Raw genomic sequence first — 19,857 nt, forward strand, 5'->3', positions numbered from 1 at the left:
TAGTTTCTGACTTCAAATAAGCAACTTCCAGGAAAGATGCACAGTGATGGGGATGTTGAGGTTGCCATTTACTTGTTGTCAGTGGTTACTAAACTTACACATTAGAAAGGAGAGCTGGACCAAAGTACTGGGATTGTTTTTTTTTTTAAATCCCTTTAAGTAAAGACAAGTTAGGGGAGTTCTCATTGTTTAATTTATTACTTGTGTTTTTTTTTAACATCTTCAAAGTGTGCTGGTTTTGTTGTGTGTGACTGGTGGGCCAGGATTCTAAGTTCCCTCAGGCTGCAAGCAGCTTGTTTTCTCACTGATAAAAGGCTTTGTAGGCACAACAGTTCCCTGCTGTAACTCTGCAATTCCCCCTTTCTTCCACAGGTAGGCAGCATGTTCATAGCAGATGCCCATGAGAAAATCTCAGTACAGTAAGTGCTTGACCTTCGTGTGGTGACTTGAACTTTAGTGTGGGCTCTCTCACTGGATATGAAAGTGTGAAACATTACCTCTGTTAATATTTTACAGATTCAAGCTTTTTTGGTGATTAATCAGATGTTTGTTGAGTTTTAAACAATAATGGAACCTTAGAAAACTCTGCTTTGGTCACATCTGTTGAGCCCCAAGAAGCTGAAAATTGTTCCCAGCTCTCTCTGGAATGAAATGAAAGAGGACTTGGTGTCTGGGCCAGTTAATGACTTAACTGGATTGGAGTGGAAAAGTGAGAGGGGGAAATAGTGAATGAAGTAGATAAGAGTTAAGAAAGTTCTAAGATAAGTAGTTCTAAGGAGTTGAAGCCCTGACTGTATACTCTTTACATACACTCGAAAAAGAAGTGAAGGGAGAGTTAGAAACTCAGAGGGATTCATAATGAGGAGCTGGGGTGAAATCTTATCTTGATGGTTATACTCTTAACTTCTTCATTACTAGAGACTCCAGTTTATTCTCTTTTTCTTTAGAACGAATGAGGCCATCCTTCTGGCACTTTATGAAGCTGTTCATTTAAATCGCAACTTTATCACAGTGTTAGCCCAGGTTGGTTATATTAAAAACTTCAATTCTGTTTCTCCCTGAATTTCATACAGATTCACTCTATTAAAAAACCTGTCTGGCTGTGCCTTTGTAAACCCCACTTTGCATTGGTGAGCAGTAGTAGCAAAGAGTTGCATCAGTTTCCTTTACTTCATGCTCTCCCCAAATATGTATGTTTCCATCTGGTGCTGAAATGGATCTGGTAGTACGCAAAGTTAATTGTCTTGACCAGTTTACTGATTCTGCCAACCCAAATGAGTTGAGATTACTTCATTTTGCTCACTGGAAATCCCTTGATATTATCTGCCCATATAGATTTTTGTAACAGGCTTTCTGCTTTCTAAACCTCTGTGGAATTACAACCAGAGATAAAATAGGCCACGTCACTTATCTTATTATCTCACCCATTTCCAGAGAAGAAAAGTACAGAATATCCTGTGCAGCATAAGGTTACCTGTTAACCAAAAAAAAAAAAAAAAAAAGTCTACAAATATTGAAAGCAGAAAGTCATAGAATCTTGAGTGCTTGGTCACTTTCCTAAGAGATAGCCTCGGTAGTTGGTACAGAAGGGGACTAAAATAGGCTGAGAACCCAAGTGCTGCCCATGAAAGCTGTCTTAAAAAATTGATAAAGTGTTTTTATTTTAAAGCCAGACTGTTTAAAATATGTATGAAGGTTTCTTTTAAAGGAAAGCCTGCTTACACTTCTTTCTCAAAGGGCAAGTATGTATGGGATCCACTGAGTTTCAACAACAACAGAATAAGGTCAGAAAGCAGTGTGTTGGTTTGGGGTCTGCCTAGGAGGCACTTAAATCATTTTTCACAACTGATAACATGAGACTTTATCACTATTCTCATGATTTTCCTTGTCTGCTCTCTGAATTCGGTAATTGATTTTAAAGGAAGAAGTGAGGAGGGTAAAATCTGGTAAAGCTGTTGGGGAAAAGGAGGGAGTAGCCACCACGCAGCCTAATTCTCAAGAGCTGATGTGGCAGGCATGGCTAAGGAAGGTACGGGAAAGAGGAGTCATCTGTTTTGGTCCCTAGTGGATGTCTCCACCCATGTCTCTGCCTCCCAACCCCACACACTGTTATTTGTTGTGGAACAGAAAGGCTGCCCTCTGCATGGCTCTTTTCATAGTACCTATTATCCCCTTGGCTTACCTACATTTACTAGTCAACTATGTGGTCATCAGAACAGTCTGTAGATGTGTTTTAGGTTGATCTGTTAAGAATAGTCCCTTCTCAGATAGGTTCAGATAGGACTGTAAGTGCTCTTCTCAGATAGGACTGCAAGTGCCCTTTTTGTGTGTGTGGAATAATTCTGTGTATTTGTTTACCCCAGTTTTTTATTCATATGGTTCTGCAGAAAAACTTATGTAACAGGAACTTAGTTGCTTAAAGAAAACTAGCCTGCAGAGCTTCTTATTAGAGTTTAGCAAGCATCAACAGTAATCAGGTACTCATGGGAACTAAAAGTAGAAGCAGTCCCTCCTCAGTGAGCTGTCTAATTATGAGGCTAGGAATGCCAGAAAGGATAAGTAGAGGATACCCAGAACTGGATTTTCTCTTTTCTTATCCTTATCTGTGTTCTCTTTTAGAGTCATCCAGAAATGGGCTTGGTGACAACCCCTGTCAGTCCTGCTCCAACAACCCCAGCCACACCACTTGGGACCACACCGCCCTCCTCTGATGGTAAGTCCACTGCCTCCTTTGTTTTCTTGATTAATATGATCTTGAACTTTAGGGATGAACATAGTTTGTTCTGTTTTGTTTTGTTTTGTTTTGTTTTGAACAAAAAGCACAATTGTTAATTCTTTTGGTGAAGAAATTATCTGAAGAACTGTCCTTCAGGATTCCTGAAGCTCCAAAGAAAACTTTGGAAAAGACAGTCAAGTGCTTTTCTCTGTTTAAGAAGCTACATAACTCCAGCTTGCCCTCCTCAGGAAATGATTGTAGAATCATGGAATGCTAGATTTATTTATTTTTATTTTTATTTTTTTTGGAATGCTAGATTTAAAAGGGACCTCAGAGGTCAGTGATGCCTGTCCCACCAAACTCTCAGGGTACTTGTGAGGCTCAGATGAGATATTTTATGAATATCTCACTGAAATAAATGTAAAATATTATTATCTCTTGTTATCATTTGACAAATGAGAGAATTGAGGCTAGAGAAAAAAGATGTTTGCCTAAGGTTAGTGAGAGTTGAGACTAAAAACCGTGACATGGAACAGGGCTGGAACCATGCCTATTTTGTTCACCACTGAATGCCCAGCCTAGTGCCCGACATGGTCACTGGTTAGTAAATATTTGTTGAATAAATGAATGAGACAGTGAACCTGTGATTTGCTCACTGTTGTGTGTCTACCAGGCACGCCCAGTTAGAAAATGACAAGTATATAGTAATTAGGAGTTTGCTGGGCATTTAAGACTTCCCTCCCTAAAAAAATAGCAAAAAAAAAATCTCTGCCTTATTAACCTTATCACTGGAACTTAAGAAAAAGGTAACAGAAAAGGAATTATGAATTTTTCCCAATAAACTTTGTGTCAATCTGAATTGGTTCTGTTGTCAGCTGAGTGTGTTTGATGGAATAACTTAACCTAAAAATAATCTTCATTAATACTTGATGTTTTGCCTCAAATGTTGACCTCATTTTGGGTAAAGAAGTACAGGAAATCTAACTTTGATCCTTTCTTTGTGCCTCCCTACTGTCTGTATGTGACATGACTGTCTTTAATCTGTTTTTTCTCCTTTAAATTTTCATATAACACCTGTGTCATTAGCATTTCAAGGTAGTGCAAGCAGTATGGGTACAAAAGCATGACTGGGCGATGCCACTGATATTCAAGTCTATGGTAGCAAATTGGATCTGTTTAGAATTGATAGTCAGATTCCAAAATACAGGTTTCCCCTGCTATCTGAAAGCAGAGCTTTCCTGTGAAACCTTCTGTAAGCCGAAATGGTGTAAGACAAAGAAGCAATTACTTTAGGACACATCTTGCTAACAGATGCACAAAGGAAATCTAGATAAAGCACAGATGCTCACAGACACAGTTCAAAGCTATGGCGGCTTGTTACTTAGATGCTGCATGTAGTTCTTGGGGAAGGAATTTGGTGCTGCCACTCTCACTGCTTGGGATGCTCGCTGCCTCTGCTACAACTCACTGCAAAACAAACACTGAACACAATTTTCATTTTTTGCCTTTTTTCTTTCTTCTCTCCTCATCCCCACTCTTGTCTCTTGTTACATGCATTTCTAGTTGTTAGTAGGTGGTAGGATTTTTTTTTTTCTACTTTTCTTTGCCAAATTCGAGAAAAAAAGATTGAACGTGCATATTTAAAAAAAATTTTTTTTCAGCTTTTTTGAGGTGATTTGACATGCATATACATTGTGAGAGAATTCCCCCATCTATTTAACACCTCCATTACCTCACATATTTATCTTTTTATATTTTGGATGAGGTGAGAACGTTCAAGTTCTGTTCTCTTAGTAAATTTCAGTTATACAACGTAGTGTTATCAACATAGTCACCATATTTTACATTAAATCTTCAAACTTTATTACTCTTAAAACTGAAATTTTGTACCCTTTTACTAGCCTCTCCCTACTTCCCCCACCACCAACCTCTGGCAACCACTTTTCTACTCTTTGTTTCTATGAGTTTGACTTTTTTTTTTAGATTTCACATGTAAGTGATGCCATACAGTATTTGTCTTTCTCTGTCTGACTGATTTCACTAAGCATAATATTCTCTAGGTCCATCCATGTTGCTGCAAATGGCAGAATTTCATTTTTCCTTGTGACTGAATAATATTCCCTTGTGTATGTGTGTGTATATGTGTGTATGTATACGTATGTGATATCTTCTTCATCCATTTATCTCTTGATGAACACTGAACACTTAGGCTGTTTCCATGTCTTGGCAACTGTGAATAATGCTGTAATGAACATGGGAGTGAAAATATCTCTTTGATATCCTGTTTTCATTTCCTTTGTATATATACCTAGAAGTGGGATTGCTGAATCATTTGGTAGTTCTGTTTTAAATTTTTTGAGGAACCTTCATACAGTTTTCCTTAGTGGCTATACTGATTTACATCCCCATCAACAGTGCACAAGGGTTCCCTTTTCTCCACATCCTCACTAATACTTGTTATCACTTGTCTTTTTTTTTTTTTTTTTTTGACCATGTGGCTTGTGGGATCTTGGTTCTCCGACCAGGGATTGAACCTGGGCCTTCTGCAGTGAAAGCGTGGAGTCCTAACCACTGGACTGCCAGGGAATTCCCTCACTTGTCTTTTTTTTTTAGATTTAATTAATAAAAAATTGTGGTATAGTTGATTTACAATATTACATAAGTTTCAGGTATACAACATAGTGGTTCACAATTTTTAAAGATTATACTCCATTTATAGTTATTATGAAATGCAGGCTATATTCCCTGATACATAATACATTCTTGTAGCTTGTTTAGTTTATATAGTAGTATGTACCTCTCAATTCCTTATCCCTTATTCTGCCCTCCCATTTCACCTTTTTTCTTAAAAGTGAAAATTCTCTTGGATTTCTTTCCATTAGCGAAAATAGATGCTAACGTAGGTTTTTTGTAAAGGCAAAGTGGCTTATGTAAAATGAACTTTCGAAAAGTGGGGCACATCTTTATCTTAATGAGAAGGAACATGTATTAGGATTGCCTACTTGTCTCTGCTTATTCAGGTCACCAAGTATTCCAACGGAAATACTGTTCTTTCTCTTTAACCATAAAGCCTGCCTGGTTACCATGGATATCAAAAGGCGTGCATGCGCGAGCGCTTGTGTGTGTGTGTGTGTGTGTGTGTGTATGTGAGTTCCATGTGATGTTAGTGTTTGGATGCTTCAGAGAACTGCCTTTCAAACTGTTCATTGTGAACACTTCACCCACACACTTGATTATGCAATGGCAGGATTTGTGCTTGCTTACCTACAACCAGCGAGCTTTTTTTTCTAGTGGGAAGATTGGAGTCAGCCCACTTTCAAATGACTGTCTCCCATGACAAAGGCTGCTGGGAAGAATTATGAAGCCAGTGATCAAGGAATAATTCTTCCTTAGGAAGGAGAATTTTAATTTGTGAGGGATTTTATTCTGTCTCTTCTATTTTGTTCTTTTCCTTCTCTCCTAACTCATTTCCTTTCTGTAGGGATCCTAAATCTTATAACCCTGTTTTCAAGTTTTGGTTTTTTAATTGGTTTTTAATATAATTGGTGCTCAGTAGCCTAGTAATATTTAAAGGTATGTCACTGGAGCCATTATTTCTTAAAAGCCAGCAGTTTAGCTGTAACATTTGTTCTCAGTTCAGTCTTGACATTTGACAACTCAGCCTTGGCATGAGAGGACTTTCTGGTAAACTAAAAATACATATACTTCTATATTTCTACATATTATATAAGACAATTTTTTGGTTATTACTATGTTGGAGTGGGAAAAAAAGTCCCACTTACCAGTTGGATGCCTCTTTGTATGGGACAAAGGAATGATTATGGGCTCTGAGCTTCAGAATAGGCTGTAGTTTGAAATGACAGTCTCAGGTCATTAACCCATAAAATGATTTAAGACCTTTTAGTATTTCAACATAAAAATATATTTGTCTTTTATTAGTTCTTGGGGGCTAAACTGTGGAAAAACAGCCAAGGGTTGGGCGTGCTAATTTCTTCTCATAAGGCTTTTTGCTGTGCTTGCTATGTATTATGGACCCATAATATTCACATTTCCCATTGTTAATAAATGTTCTCTGCATACATCGTAATAACTCCAGGGGGATTCATTATGGTTATGAACACATATTATGAATAATATCCCAAACTCAGCTGAGTCTTCTCTAGTTTGTCTAGGCTATCATGAGCTTCCTTTTGCTTATATATTATGTCTTAGACAGTGTAAAAAAGTAAAACAAGATATCTCAGTCTCATTTAGAGCATTAGAAACTTGGGAAATCTATATTAAGGTTGTCCTTTGTGGGTCAGCCCTAGTCTGGTCCCTTATTGTTCATTGGGACTGTGACACAGAGAATGTGAGCAGGGGTAGTTTCTCTTGGAAACAGTAAATATGTAGGTATATAAAACTCTGTTCCCAGGCTGCCCCAATCAGTAATGTCCACTTATTTTCAGTCTGGTATTCCTTTTCACGTTCCCTTTCAAGGGGGAAGGGATTAAGAAGTAGAATTTGAATTTAGTTTGCCTTAACTTTTTTACCCTTACATCCTGGGTATTTTCAGCCTAAAGGCTTATTCTCAAAATTGAGCAAGATTTTTCCATATTAGGAATGAATTGTCATTTATTTTAAGCAGTAGACTCATCAAAGCAAGTCTCATTTATATTCAATACAGCTCTTTCGCGTAGGTAAAAATTAAAGTGCTTTTAAGAAGGACCTTGAACCCTTTTGGATTACTTGGGGCTAGAAAGTAGAATCAAAATACCCTTCTTAGGATGCTGGGAGAAAAGCACTGATCCTGGAGACTGGCATTCTTAGATAGGAGAGAAGGGCATTGGGCTTAATCTTGGGGGTAGGAAGGGCTTGTGGAGGCCTAGGAAGAATAGATAACGGTTTTATGATAAGCACTTGGTCTTTCCTCTGTTGTGGAAGACGATTATTTCTTGATTTCCTTGCCTGCTGGCAAGTTGGCTATATAGGTAGAAGTGTTAAATGGAATATGTTATAGGCTAAATGCATTTCATCTTTTCTATTGCAGTTATAAGTTCTGTGGAACTCCCACTGGATGCAGATGTACAGACCAGTAATCTGCTGATAACCTTCTTAAAGTATAGCTCGATTGTCATGCAGGACACCAAAGGTAAGGCATGCTACTTTGGGGGCTCAGAGAGCAGGAGGTGGCAGGTAGCTGCTTAGCTGGATCAAGGAGCAGCATTAATACCTTGAAGCTTTGACAAGATTTGAACCATTGGGACCTTCTGTGCAAGGTGATGATCCTGATTACTGAAAAACAGTGATTTCTCACTGCCAGATGGCAATTAGATGGTGTTGGGAAAACCTGGAGCTGGAGGGGGAGTGCTCCAAAATAGAACAGGAAAAAAAATTGATCTCTATAAGAACTAGCAAGTCTTCTTAGCAGATTTTGGTAAGTAGATGCAAACTCTTGTGTGTGGGAAGTGGGGGGATTAGCATGTTTCAGGGAATTCCCTTTTGAGGACAAGAACTGAAAACATCAGCTCATAGTGAGAATTAGGACTGTTGTACAGAGTACAGTAGGAAGAGGTGCGATTCAGAGGGACTGTGTTCTTTAACACTTAAAACAGAAGTGTCAGTATTCATCCCTGAAATGCAGAATGGAAGTGGGAGAGAAGTAAGGTATTAGAAAAGTTTGAGTTTATTCTGTCTAATTTTCGGTTCTTCCTCTGTTGATGATTTTTCTATGATCTTTTAACTGGTGATAGGGTAGTAGAATAGTTGAGCTAGAAGAAGGGATTGGGAGGAAACCCAGCAAATTTTGTCCAATATATACCTCAGGTTTTTTTTTTTTTAACCTAGTTTTTTCTTTATTCTGGATTTATATGTGTTTACAATTTTTATTTATTTCTGTTATATTTTTTAATTGTAGTTAAATACACATCATGTAAAATTTACCATTTTAGCTATTTTTAAGTGGCACTAAATACGTCCCATTGTTATGCAACCATTACTACCATCCATCTTTAGAACTCTTTTCATCTTGTGAAACTAAAACTCTGTACCTATTAAAAACTTATTCCCTACTCTTCACATTCTCCCCTTTTCCCAACCCCTTGCATCTACCATTCTGCTTTCTGTCTCTTTGAATTTGACTACCTCATATAAGTGGAATATATTCCAGTTTTAAGATTCTCTGGAAATGAGCCTTTTATTTCATGGTGACACTGAGGTAGCATTTTTCCTCCAGTTGTTTTAAATGAAAAATGTTCAGTATACAGGGAAGCTGAAAGGGTCCTACACTGATCACTCATATACCCATTAACATTTTGCCATATTTGGTTTGTCTCTAAATTTCTATGTTCTTATTTTGGCTGAATAATTTTAAAGTATATTGCAGACATCATTCTACTTCACACCTTAAGTACTTTGGCCTGTATCTCAAAATTAAAGACATTTTCTTAGATATTCATCATTAAGGCTAAGAAAATCAACAGTAGTTCTTTTTGTTTGTTTGTTTGTTTTTGGCCATGCCTCACGGCTTGCAGGATCTTAGCTCCCTGACCAGGGATTGAACCTGGGCTGCTGCAGTGAAAGCACCGAGTCTTAACCACTGGCCCACCAGAGAGTGCCCAGCAGTAATTCTCTAATATCATGCAGTAGTCCATATTTAGTTTTTCCCAGTTGTCCCCAAAATGTTTTCTGTAACCGATAGCATTTTATTTTATTTTTTAATTTTTTTCATTTTTAATAAATATTTATCCAACAGTTTCACCTTTTATATTGAAGACTGTTGTAGAGTTTCTAATTCTTCTGGCTGGAGCCTATTTATGAGACTCTTTCTTTGCCACAGGGCTGGTGTTCAGATTTGAGCCCCTCCAATCATCCAGACATCGGAGGAAATGAGAGAGTATTGCTCAAATGACTGGAACTTTATTAAGGAAACAAAAAATACCAAAAAGACGAGAAAGGGGTGGTTAATTCCTTTTGGAGGCAGCTGTTCCGTTTCCTATGCTTGCCCCTCTCCTGCCTGCTGCAGATGAGAACATATGAGGATGCGACTCTGCTGGAGAGGCTCCTCACACTTAACACCTAATGTTGTAATGAACGTTTTTATTAGTTTATTTGGTACCTACGGGTTGATCCAATGGGCTTCTCCCATTTAGAAGGATTTTTTTCCTCTATTTACAAAAGTAATTGAAATGTTGTTAAAAATATTACTTGTTAAAATAGCAATGATTACCTTAGAAGTGAAAGTTCTTTGGAATTAAGCTTTCCATAGTTAATCAATCTTAACAATTTGGTGTATATTCTTCCTTTATAAGCCCTCCTTATAAGACTCTTTAAATCCTATTTTAGGAACCAACTGTTCTCTCTGCTTAGTAGTTGAAGTTTGGATTTTTTTTTTTTAAAGGTAGTAAGTTGACATAATTCAATTCTTTTTTAAATTTATTTTTATATTTATTTATTTATTTATTGGCTGCACTGGGTCTTCTGATGCTGCACACAGGCTTTCTCTAGTTGCGGTGAGCTGGGGCTACTCTGTTGTGGTACGTGGGCTCCTCATTGCAGTGGCTTCTTTTGTTTGTGTAGTGTGGTCTCTAGGCACGTAGGCTTCAGTAGTTGTGGCATACAGACTCAGTAGTTGTGGCTCATGGGCTCTAGAGCGCAGGCTCAGTAGTTGTGGCACACGGGCTTAGTTGCTCCATGGCATGTGGGATCTTCCTGGACCAGGGATAGAACCTGTGTCCCCTGCATTGGCAGGCGGATTTTTAACCATTGCGCCACCTAGGAAGTCCCTGGATTCTTAAATCTTGGTCCATAGATAAGCATCAGATTCCCACATAACAAACAAACATACAAAAACTGTTCCAGTGTAGAAGCAACATTGCTAAAATACTATTGTTTTTGCCACTTTGCTTTCCACGAGGAGAGGTTAATGCTCTGTGATGTGGTTTGAGATTCCCTTAGGCATAAAGTATACTTTATAAGGCTCTAATTTGCCAAGTAGTCTAGGCAGGTTTCTGACCTGAGGATTTTTAGGAATTCCAGAATGGAGATGAAAGGCAAGAGCTGCATAAGGGGGTAAGACTAGGATTGGGGGGGTTTAGAGTGAGAAATGTTGATAAACAGAGATAAAGAGCTAAAAGGTAAGTATAGGAAATGAAGAATTGTCAGAGTTAAAAAAAATCTGGGCAGGCAGAATCTAAATGGTTACACTCAGACATACTGCATTAGCTTTTGGAAGTCTCTGTCTTGCAAACGTAGACTCTTTCTTTTGTTATGCCTCGTGAGTGTGGTCTTTTGAGAGAGAGCTACATACAGGGATGAGATAGATGCAAGTAGTCCAGGTCGCAGATTCCTACCGTAGAGCAGTCTGTCGGGAGCTGCAGGGGTGGTGAACCTCTGAGACTTGGCAAGTGAGATCTGGCAGGCAAGGATAACAAGACTCTTGTGCATCAGTGTTTCCTGAGGCCATTGCTTCTCTTTTATGGAAACGGGTAACCTCTCTTTTTCTCTAGAAATGCTGCAGCAACCGCAGAAAGAAAGAAACTGCATAGATGTGACGCTGAAAATGAAGTTTTAGCTTTGCTTGATATAGCACAGTGAATCGAGGCGCTTGGAACTCACTTTTAGCTTTAATGATTGAATAAGGCTCTTTGTCCTGGTCATTTTGCCATCCATAAAATGGATGGCAAAATTGAGGGCAGATTAATTGCAGTGTGAGTGGTCTCAGGCTATTTCTCTAAATTCAGGCTGGGTTAGTTCTTTGCCAACAGGTAGCCTAAATATGGCAAGGTACAGCAACCTAAATATGGTTAGGTATGATGAAGTGTTAATTTCAAAAACGGCGTCTGTGTGGCTTCATTGGCCCAGGTCTCTTCCTGTGGATTAAGACCCTGACCTGGCTAACGGGATCTCATTATGGTTTTTTGTGTGTGTGTGTGTGTTTTAAAGATTTATTTATTATTTTTATTTGTTAATTTATTTTTGGCTACGTTGGGTCTTCGTTGATGTGTGCGGGCTTTCTCTAGTTATGGTGCGTGGGTTTCTCAGTGTGCAGGCTTCTCTGGTCGCAGAGCACAGGCTTTAGGCGCATGGGCTTCAGTAGTTGTGGCACATGGGCTCAGTAGTTGTGGCTCATGGGCTCTAGAGTGCAGGCTCAGTAGTTGTGGCGCACGGGCTTAGTTGCTCCATGGCATGTGGAATCTTCCCAGACCAGGGCTTGAACCCGTGTCCCCTGCATTGGCAGGTGGATTCTTTTTTTTTTTTTTTTTTAAATACATTTATTTATTTATTTATTGGCTGCATTAGGTCTTTGTTGATGCACACAGGCTTTCTCTAGTTGTGGTGAGTGGGGGCTCCTCATTGTGGTGGCTTCTCTTGTTGCAGAACACAGGCTCTGGGTCCGTGGGCTTCAGTAGTTGCAGCACGTGGGCTCAATAGTTGTGACTCACGGGCTCTAGAGCACAGGCTCAGTAGTTGTGGTGCACAGGCTTAGTTGCTCCATGGCATGTGGGATCTTCCTTGAGCAGGGATTGAACCTGTGTCCCCTGCGTTGGCAGGTGGATTCTTAACCACTGTGCCACCAGGGAAGTCCCTCATTATGTTTTTAGTGGCAATAGAAGCAACTTTTTCTTGGCTCTGCTCCTCCTTCCCCTCCCCCTAATTCTATCTCTTTCTTCTTTATTGTATGTCTATCATTTGATACCTATAAAAAGATACTTTTAATATATATGACTACTAGGTTATAAAATTTATAATAAGCATAATAAATAGTATAAGTTATAAAGTATAATAAAATGAACATATGTAAACCTGTCACTCAACTTAAGAAATTATTAATGCTGTTGAAGCTACAGCTGTGTCCCTTCCCTAGTTATTCCACTAGTCTCCATGCTCCAGAATTTTGTGTTTATCATCCCCTTGATTTGGCTGTGCTTTGAAAACCTTTCTTTCCTGAGGTTATTCTAACTTGTGTATTGTCACCCTAAGAGAGTATCTGCTCAACCTTTAAGTAGACATCAGGCAAAAATATTAAAAATATATATGTATATTTATGCATACATAGACTTAAAGTTGATTCACCAAAGTGTTAACATATATGATGTCTGAGTGATGTGATTAAATTTGGTTTTTAGTGTCCTTTTTTGTGCTTTTCTGAATTAAAAAATGTTTAAAATGAAATGTGCCTTATTTTTGTATTCAGGAACAATTTTTTTTTAAAGTGGAGAGATAGCTGCAGGCTTTTCTATAAGAGTTGCTTATCAGCTTTGGGGGAAAGGGAGGGTAGTGCCAGAGAAACTCTGTGGCCAGGGGTAGGTAGAAGAGTCTCATGAATCCAGTTGCATAGGCGGGGGCGGGGGGGGGATTTCTCTTCTGGCTGCCTGGGGGGTCTGCTGTAAGCTACTGGGAATGTCAGAGAGGATCATCATCATTACTCTTTTGTACTGCCTGTTGCTGAGGATTGGTGAGTGTATTTCTTTGACCACAGCCCTCTTTATGCCTTCTAATTGTCAGGTTTTAGTTGATAGATTTCATCTTTGAGGAAGTAACAGGTTAATGTCAGGGTGAGTACTGTTAGCTAACTTCTATAACATTGTAATCTGTTAATAGATCTCTCTCAAATGGACTTTAGTCTGGGTCCTGTTAAAGCTAATTTGAAACATCATAAGCCATTTTTCTGTTTTGAATATGCTGGTATGACCCTCTTTTTACCTCCATTTCACCCCCTCACCCACAAAAATCTTGGAAAGTAAATAAGTTTTGATGGTTCTGATAATTGGCAGTGATGGAGTAGCTCTTTCTGGGTCATTTGTGTGGGCTTAGAGCCCTATTATTGAGGTTGCCTTCTTTTTTAATAACTAGAATGTGAATTCTGGGAGACTATAGACCTTTGTTTAGTTCAGTGCTGTATCTCTACTGCCTAGCACAGTGCCTGCCACATAGTAGGTACTAAATAAATATTTGTGGAGTGAATAGCTTTGGTAGGAAGAAAAATGGTCAAGAGTTCCCAGCTTTCCTGATTGTAAGTAATGTTCACAGTGCAAGGAGAAGCATGAGCTGGACCCTAGTCTCCAGTTAATTTCTTTCTGAGTCTGCTGCCAGTTTGCTATGAACAGTTATAAAACTTTTCTGGATTTTGTGGTAGGTGGGTAAAGACGGTGGTGCTTTTAACTAGTGGGTGAGAAGGGGTGGGCAAGGGAATGGATCTGACTATTCAGAAGCAAAGGGCTAATACGGACACAAAGGGCCTCACCCTGATTTGGGCCATGGTATTAGGGACCATTACAATAATTGGATGGTTCTCAGGAAGATGGTTAGCTGTCCATCAGATTACCAGAATACTTAAGAACAAAGTTTTATGGGGGAATTCTTTTGCCTAGAAGAAAAGCAAGGATTACTGTAGTAGAACCTTGATTTTCATTCATGGATTTTGTGGGAAGAGAAAGTGTGAATGTTCTTTTTGATGATACACATCTTTATTCTGTATAGAAACATGGTCTGGATGATTTAGAGTGAAGGGTTTATTTTTTCTTTTCAGATGAGCACCGGCTTCACAGTGGCAAACTCTGTCTGATTATCCTTACTTGTATTGCAGAGGTAGGTCTCACCAGCCTTCTGGTGTTAGCTAATCTCTTACAAAGTGCTATCTCTTTCTGCCCTTCTCTCCAGTTCCTGTTTCCTGGCTTTTAGGGTCTTAAAGTTTGGGAGAGAAAATCTTTCCCCTTTGTATTATCTCCTCCACTAGAATGTAAGCACCTATAGGAGGTACTTTGTCTTCTTTGCCAGAGCATTCTCAGTGTCTGGCACATAGTAGAGGCTCAGTTAGTATTTACTGCATGACTTAATAACAAATTGTGATGTGATAACTGCTATAATGGAGAACTGGAAAATTCTAGTTCTTAAGAGTTTGAAACTCTGAAGAGACTTATGCCTCTTCAGAAAAAATATCCTGCCCCTTTGAAACTGTTCATGTTGGGTCTTTTGCATTTTACAAAATGAAAAAAGGAACTCAGGTTTCTGTGGGGAGAGGTGGAGAGAAAAGCCAAAGAGGGGCATTGGAAACTGAGCAAAATGAGCTGAGTGCAGTTTGATGAAGAACAAGAACATGAGGGGAAACAAGAAGAGATGCTTGGGCTTTGTAAGGAGATACTTGGTTGGATTAATTAGGCCTGAACTTATTCTAGATCTTGGTAGCAACACAGGTACAGCAGAAATTGAGTCAATTTAGAGCTAAATTTGTAGTTTCAACCTCCTCCTTCACTTACTCCTTATTCTTTTCTCTCCTAAGAAAAATAAAGTGTGGTCCACGTGGAGTAGAGATCTCTCTCAGTCTTTCCATTTTTATGTTTTCTGTGGAAAGATGACCTACTTTTCACCAGGTTAGGGGTAGCTGGTTATAGAAGAGCTGCTTATTAGCAGTGGGCCTGGTATAATTGCTTTTCAAAAATCTTTCTAAGAAAATCTTTAAAGGAGTTGTTTTCCACAAATTGTAACAGTTCCCAGGAATAGGAGTCTGTAGGCATGTCAGATCTTCAGAAAAGGTGTTGGGAGAGGGCCAAGGGATGTTTATTACTGATTCATGGTGAGAGGTTTTTGATTTTCCATCAGTCTTCAGCAAAGCCAGGGATAGGCGGGGTCTTGCCTACTGCCACGCTGTCTGTGTAAGCAGTTTTCTCTTGCTGCGCCAAGGCTGTTCCCAGAGGAGTACAGACCTTTCTTCTTAATCGTAGATCCTCATGTGGAGCCTGCACGTGTATCCTGCAGTCCCTATGAAAACCTTCAAACTGTCACAAACAGAGCAGGCTGCTTGGGCAGATGGGAAGGAAGAGAGAACAGGAAAACAGATTCCTCTCAGCATTTGCCTCAAGTGCCTGTGCCTTAATTTTTATTGTTTGTATTTGCTTAGAGATTTTTGGCCAGAGACACACTGGGAAATTACACCCGAGTAAAATCTCATGGCGTAAGTAGGGCTTGACATAAAGGCTCTATGCTCATCCTGTTAGCTCTCTAACTGGTCCTTAAAAGGAATTCTTTAAGTCCTACAAGTGCTTGGACTTTAAGATTAAAGATTATAGATAGATTGTAAACTGTTTCTTAAGTATAACTCTCATTCCTTGCTTTTTATCTATGTTTTTATTTTTATTAGGATCAGTATGCCAATGCATTTTTGCATGATGACAACATGAATTTTCGAGTAAACTTACATAGAATGGTAGGTGTGACTTTTGCTTCTTATTTTTTCTTAGAGGAATTTTTTCTGTGTAGGTAGGATTGGAGAGGATAAAATTGATCTTGCTAGAACAAATGTGGATGGAAATTTATGCTAAAGGGCTCTTGTTTAACTGCTGTTCAGAAGACTGATGCCTGTTGTTGGGATTTTTTGTGTGTGTCATGGAGGTGTTACCTACTCAGAGAGAGTGGAAAGATCCACAGTCCTATACCCATAGCAGTAATATTAGAATGTATCAGGGGACTTCCCTGGTGGTCCAGTGGTTAAAACTCTGTGCTTCCACTGCAGAGGGCACGGGTTTGATCCATGGTCAGGAAACTAAGATCCTGCATGCTGCCCGTGTGACCAAAAACAAACAAACAAAAAAATGCCCAAAAAGTATATCTTGACATAGAATGTATCAGTCATGTAGATTTCAACAAGGAGATGGACCTAAGCCTTTTGTTTTCAAAATGTAGTATAACCTTTGATTGGTTGACACTAGCTCCTGCTTTGATTTATTCGTCTGAGAGGTGGGGGAAATAGAGTATAAAGGATCAGGGGATTTCCTGAAACTTGGAGATATGTTCAGAAATATCACATTGAGATTTATATTTAAAACTTTCTTTAAAAAAAAGCTTTTTTTTTTTAAACTGCTACTGTTGTTGCCTCTATAGTCACATCCTCTTCTTTTTCTTAATTATTATTTCATCAAAGTAAAATACCAGTGTATCTCTTTTGTTGTTAGTAATGTCACCTGTATAGATGAAATCAAAGTAAAAACAACAGCTTTCCCATTGTAGTATGCTCCAGTGCCCTTTGGGGCTGTTGTCTTGCTGTGAATTATTTTTGTCACAGGCCTGCATTGATAGCAGAGAGAAGAATTTACATGTCCTCCCTGCTCCCTGCCCCACCACTAGAAAGAGAAAGATAAGGTAGCATCTCTGTAGTAGTGCTTTTATTTTATTATTAATTAATTAATTAGTTTATTGGTTGGCCACGCCACACATCGTGTGGGATCATAGTTCCCCGACCAGGGATTGAACTTGGGCCCCCAGCATTGGAAGGGCAGAGTCCTAACCAATGACTGCCAGGGAATTCCCAATAGTAGTGATTTTGTTTACGTGAAAAACATGGTGGTGAGCCATTGGGTGTTAGTTCAGATGTCTACTAATTTCTTTTTTTGTGTGAAGCCTATGAGACACAGGAAGAAGGCAGCAGACAAGAACCTTCCCTGCCGTCCTTTAGTATGTGCAGTACTGGGTGAGTACCATCAAAATTGGCATGTTTCTGAGCCAGTGATAGGTTTTCATGATTAAGATGAGGGATAGATCCTGGTTGATGTGTTTCCCCCTCAGAGAAGAAGTTACTAGTTATGTTTCTTCCCTGGCCTAAGAAACCATGTTTCTTGTTGAGTTGGTAAAGCAATTGCAGTGAATATAATGGTCAATTAAAGGGTGCTCTTGTTCAAAGAAAAAGATCTTTCTAGGGAGACAGATGTCTAAGTCTAAGCTTGATATATGATTTAAATTTGTAAACTATGTTATACCTGATCAAGGTTTCAAATTCTTCCCTCCCTTTCTTGGTCCATATTGATGTGTCAACTGGCCAGGAGGTTTAAAGTTCAGGGTTCAGACATACAAAACTTCCTCTGAGTAAATTAAGCTGAGATGAGGCTGACAGAGCTGACAGGTGGGGGGCTGCATTGTAGGTAATTTTGTCTGCTCAGAATTCTGCATTTTCCTCCAGGGAATGATCTGAACTCTTAATCCCATTTCACTTGGGTATTCAGCCCTACTTCCTAAATCTACTTGACTTTAGAAACAATAATTAAGACTGTATAATAAACCTCTATTGACCCAAAGCTCCCCAGACCATTTCAGTCAATATCTGTCAAACTGTGAGTGTGATAGGAAGACGAGATAGACTGAGGTAGCTTTAGAGTTTGAGTCTCTGGTTACACGGATGTGATCCATAATTTTTTCTCTGCTTGCCTCATCACTTGGTTCTCAAAATATAATTTCCCTCTGGCATTTTGCATTAGTGCCAGGGTATAAAATACCTGTACAATGAAATCTCCCTTGTATCTGAGTCTATTGGCAGGTCAAAGTATCCTTCTGGAAGTTGGAGAGTGAACTCATTTTCTTGTTACCTTACAAGTGGCAGGTGGTGAAAGTGCTGCAAAAGGTGCCTTATATAAAATAAATTTAAGTGCATGTTAATAAAGATGTGGTTGGTGGATGCCATTCAGCATTAGTGCAAGGTATATTGAGAAGGTTTTTTTCCCAACTCAAAAACAAGCAATGAATTTCATTCTGATTGATCTGATTTTTCTCTTTTTCCCATTTAGACCTGATGGTAGAGTTTATTGTAACACACATGATGAAGGAGTTTCCTATGGATCTCTATGTGTAAGTATGATGGTTCGTTTAATGTGTGCAAATCTATTTTATAGAATTGAGTGATGGGAAATTTAATAGTCACAAAATTTGTATGTATACTTCGCTTCAGGAAAAGCACATTTATGTGCAGAGAAGTGTCAGGGAGTGTTTTATGGCCTGGATTTATACATTTTTCCAGAAGGGGGAAGATACAAACTACGTATCTTCATTGTCATTTTTAGGCACACTGCATGAAGAACAGGGCTGACATGTTGAAACAGTGATCATAGGTGACTTGTATTCAAAGATATGGAATACCAGCAGACCACTTAGTCATTCCTGGGCTTTGGTATCAAAGGAGTCAGCAGTTTTTAGAAGATAGGGAAAGGCCAGAGACAGATCTTTTGGTTCATTCTTAGCCTATATTGTACTAGCAGGCTCATCAGAACTCTGCTAGCTAGGCAGGTTGTATATATAGTAACCCGGCTAGGAGATTCCTGCCTCCTGAGGAGATCTGATTGTCACAATTCTTAACAACCAGTATAACTAGAGACAACTGAAAATCTTCATATTTTAATAAAATTTAAGCCTTTAGGCTTTCTCTCTTCTTTGCTATTTTAGCATTCTTCTTAGCGTTAATGCTTAAGAACAGCTGTGCCATATTAGTGTGATCTCAAATCTATGTATTATCTTTATTCCTTAAAACGCATCTGATTTCAGTCTGACAACAGAATTAATACCTCCACTTTTTTGAGTAAGAGGGAAGTTTGGTGCACAGCAAGCTTAGTTGACCTCATTCCAGTGCTAGGCCTGGGATCTAGGGAGAAATGAAAGATTTTACTCTGAATAGAGTAGATCTCCAGCTTTTTAGACTGTTTATAGGCTACACATTCTTGGTTTCCTCGGTATGAAATAATGATACAAATTTTACTTTTAGGTAAGTAGGTTGTGGTTTGCATTTTTTCATATCTTTTGGGTGTTTTAAAAGTTAGTCTCATCCAGGAGACTTCTCTGGTGTTCCAGTGGTTAAGACTTTGCCTTCCAATGCAGGGGGTGCAGATTCGATCCCTGGTCAGGGAAATGAGATCCCACATGCATTGTGGCCAAAAAACCAAAACATAAAACAGAAGCAGTATTGTAACAAGTTCAATAAAGACTTTAAAAATGGTCCATATAAAAAAAAAAAATCTCAAAAAAAAAAAGTCTGATCCTTTATTTCAGTTCAAAGACCATGAAAAGCTGCTTTTTTAAAATAACACTTATCAAAAAAAAAAAAAAATAACACTTATCAGGTGAGTTTCCTGCTTGTTTTAGATGGAATCACCTCAGGGATCAGCTTTGTTTTGCTACAGATTTTATTTTTAGCTTGTTTATCTTATGTTCTAGTTCTAGGATATGCTATTTATTTTGTAGCATTTTATTATACTCTTAGTTTTCTCATTTTCCAAGGAAGGAAACTGAGGCTCTGGAGGTTGGGTTATTCTGTTAGTAAGCACAATTCCTGGATTTGAACCCAAATTTTCTTACAGTAAATCCTAAGCTGTTCCCGCCCCTTCTCAGGTGTATTATCTATAGCTATG

General features: G+C 38.8%; 1 protein-coding gene across 3 annotated transcripts in view; it reads left to right on the top strand.

The window, feature by feature from the left end:
- ARMH3 (armadillo like helical domain containing 3) overlaps nucleotides 1–19,857 on the top strand; it is a 182,870-nt gene that overhangs the window by 31,571 nt on the left and 131,442 nt on the right. For all 3 annotated transcript variants that reach the window (XM_057735293.1, XM_057735295.1, XM_057735294.1), the window contains 8 exons: nucleotides 373–419; nucleotides 948–1,023; nucleotides 2,620–2,713; nucleotides 7,746–7,847; nucleotides 14,226–14,284; nucleotides 15,834–15,899; nucleotides 17,090–17,159; nucleotides 18,247–18,307. In XM_057735293.1, the coding sequence (XP_057591276.1) occupies nucleotides 373–419; nucleotides 948–1,023; nucleotides 2,620–2,713; nucleotides 7,746–7,847; nucleotides 14,226–14,284; nucleotides 15,834–15,899; nucleotides 17,090–17,159; nucleotides 18,247–18,307 (575 nt within the window). The remainder of the gene's footprint in view (nucleotides 1–372; nucleotides 420–947; nucleotides 1,024–2,619; nucleotides 2,714–7,745; nucleotides 7,848–14,225; nucleotides 14,285–15,833; nucleotides 15,900–17,089; nucleotides 17,160–18,246; nucleotides 18,308–19,857) is intronic.

Source organism: Hippopotamus amphibius, chromosome 5 (genome assembly GCF_030028045.1).
Source record: "Hippopotamus amphibius kiboko isolate mHipAmp2 chromosome 5, mHipAmp2.hap2, whole genome shotgun sequence".
NCBI classification, from domain to species: Eukaryota; Metazoa; Chordata; class Mammalia; order Artiodactyla; family Hippopotamidae; genus Hippopotamus; species Hippopotamus amphibius.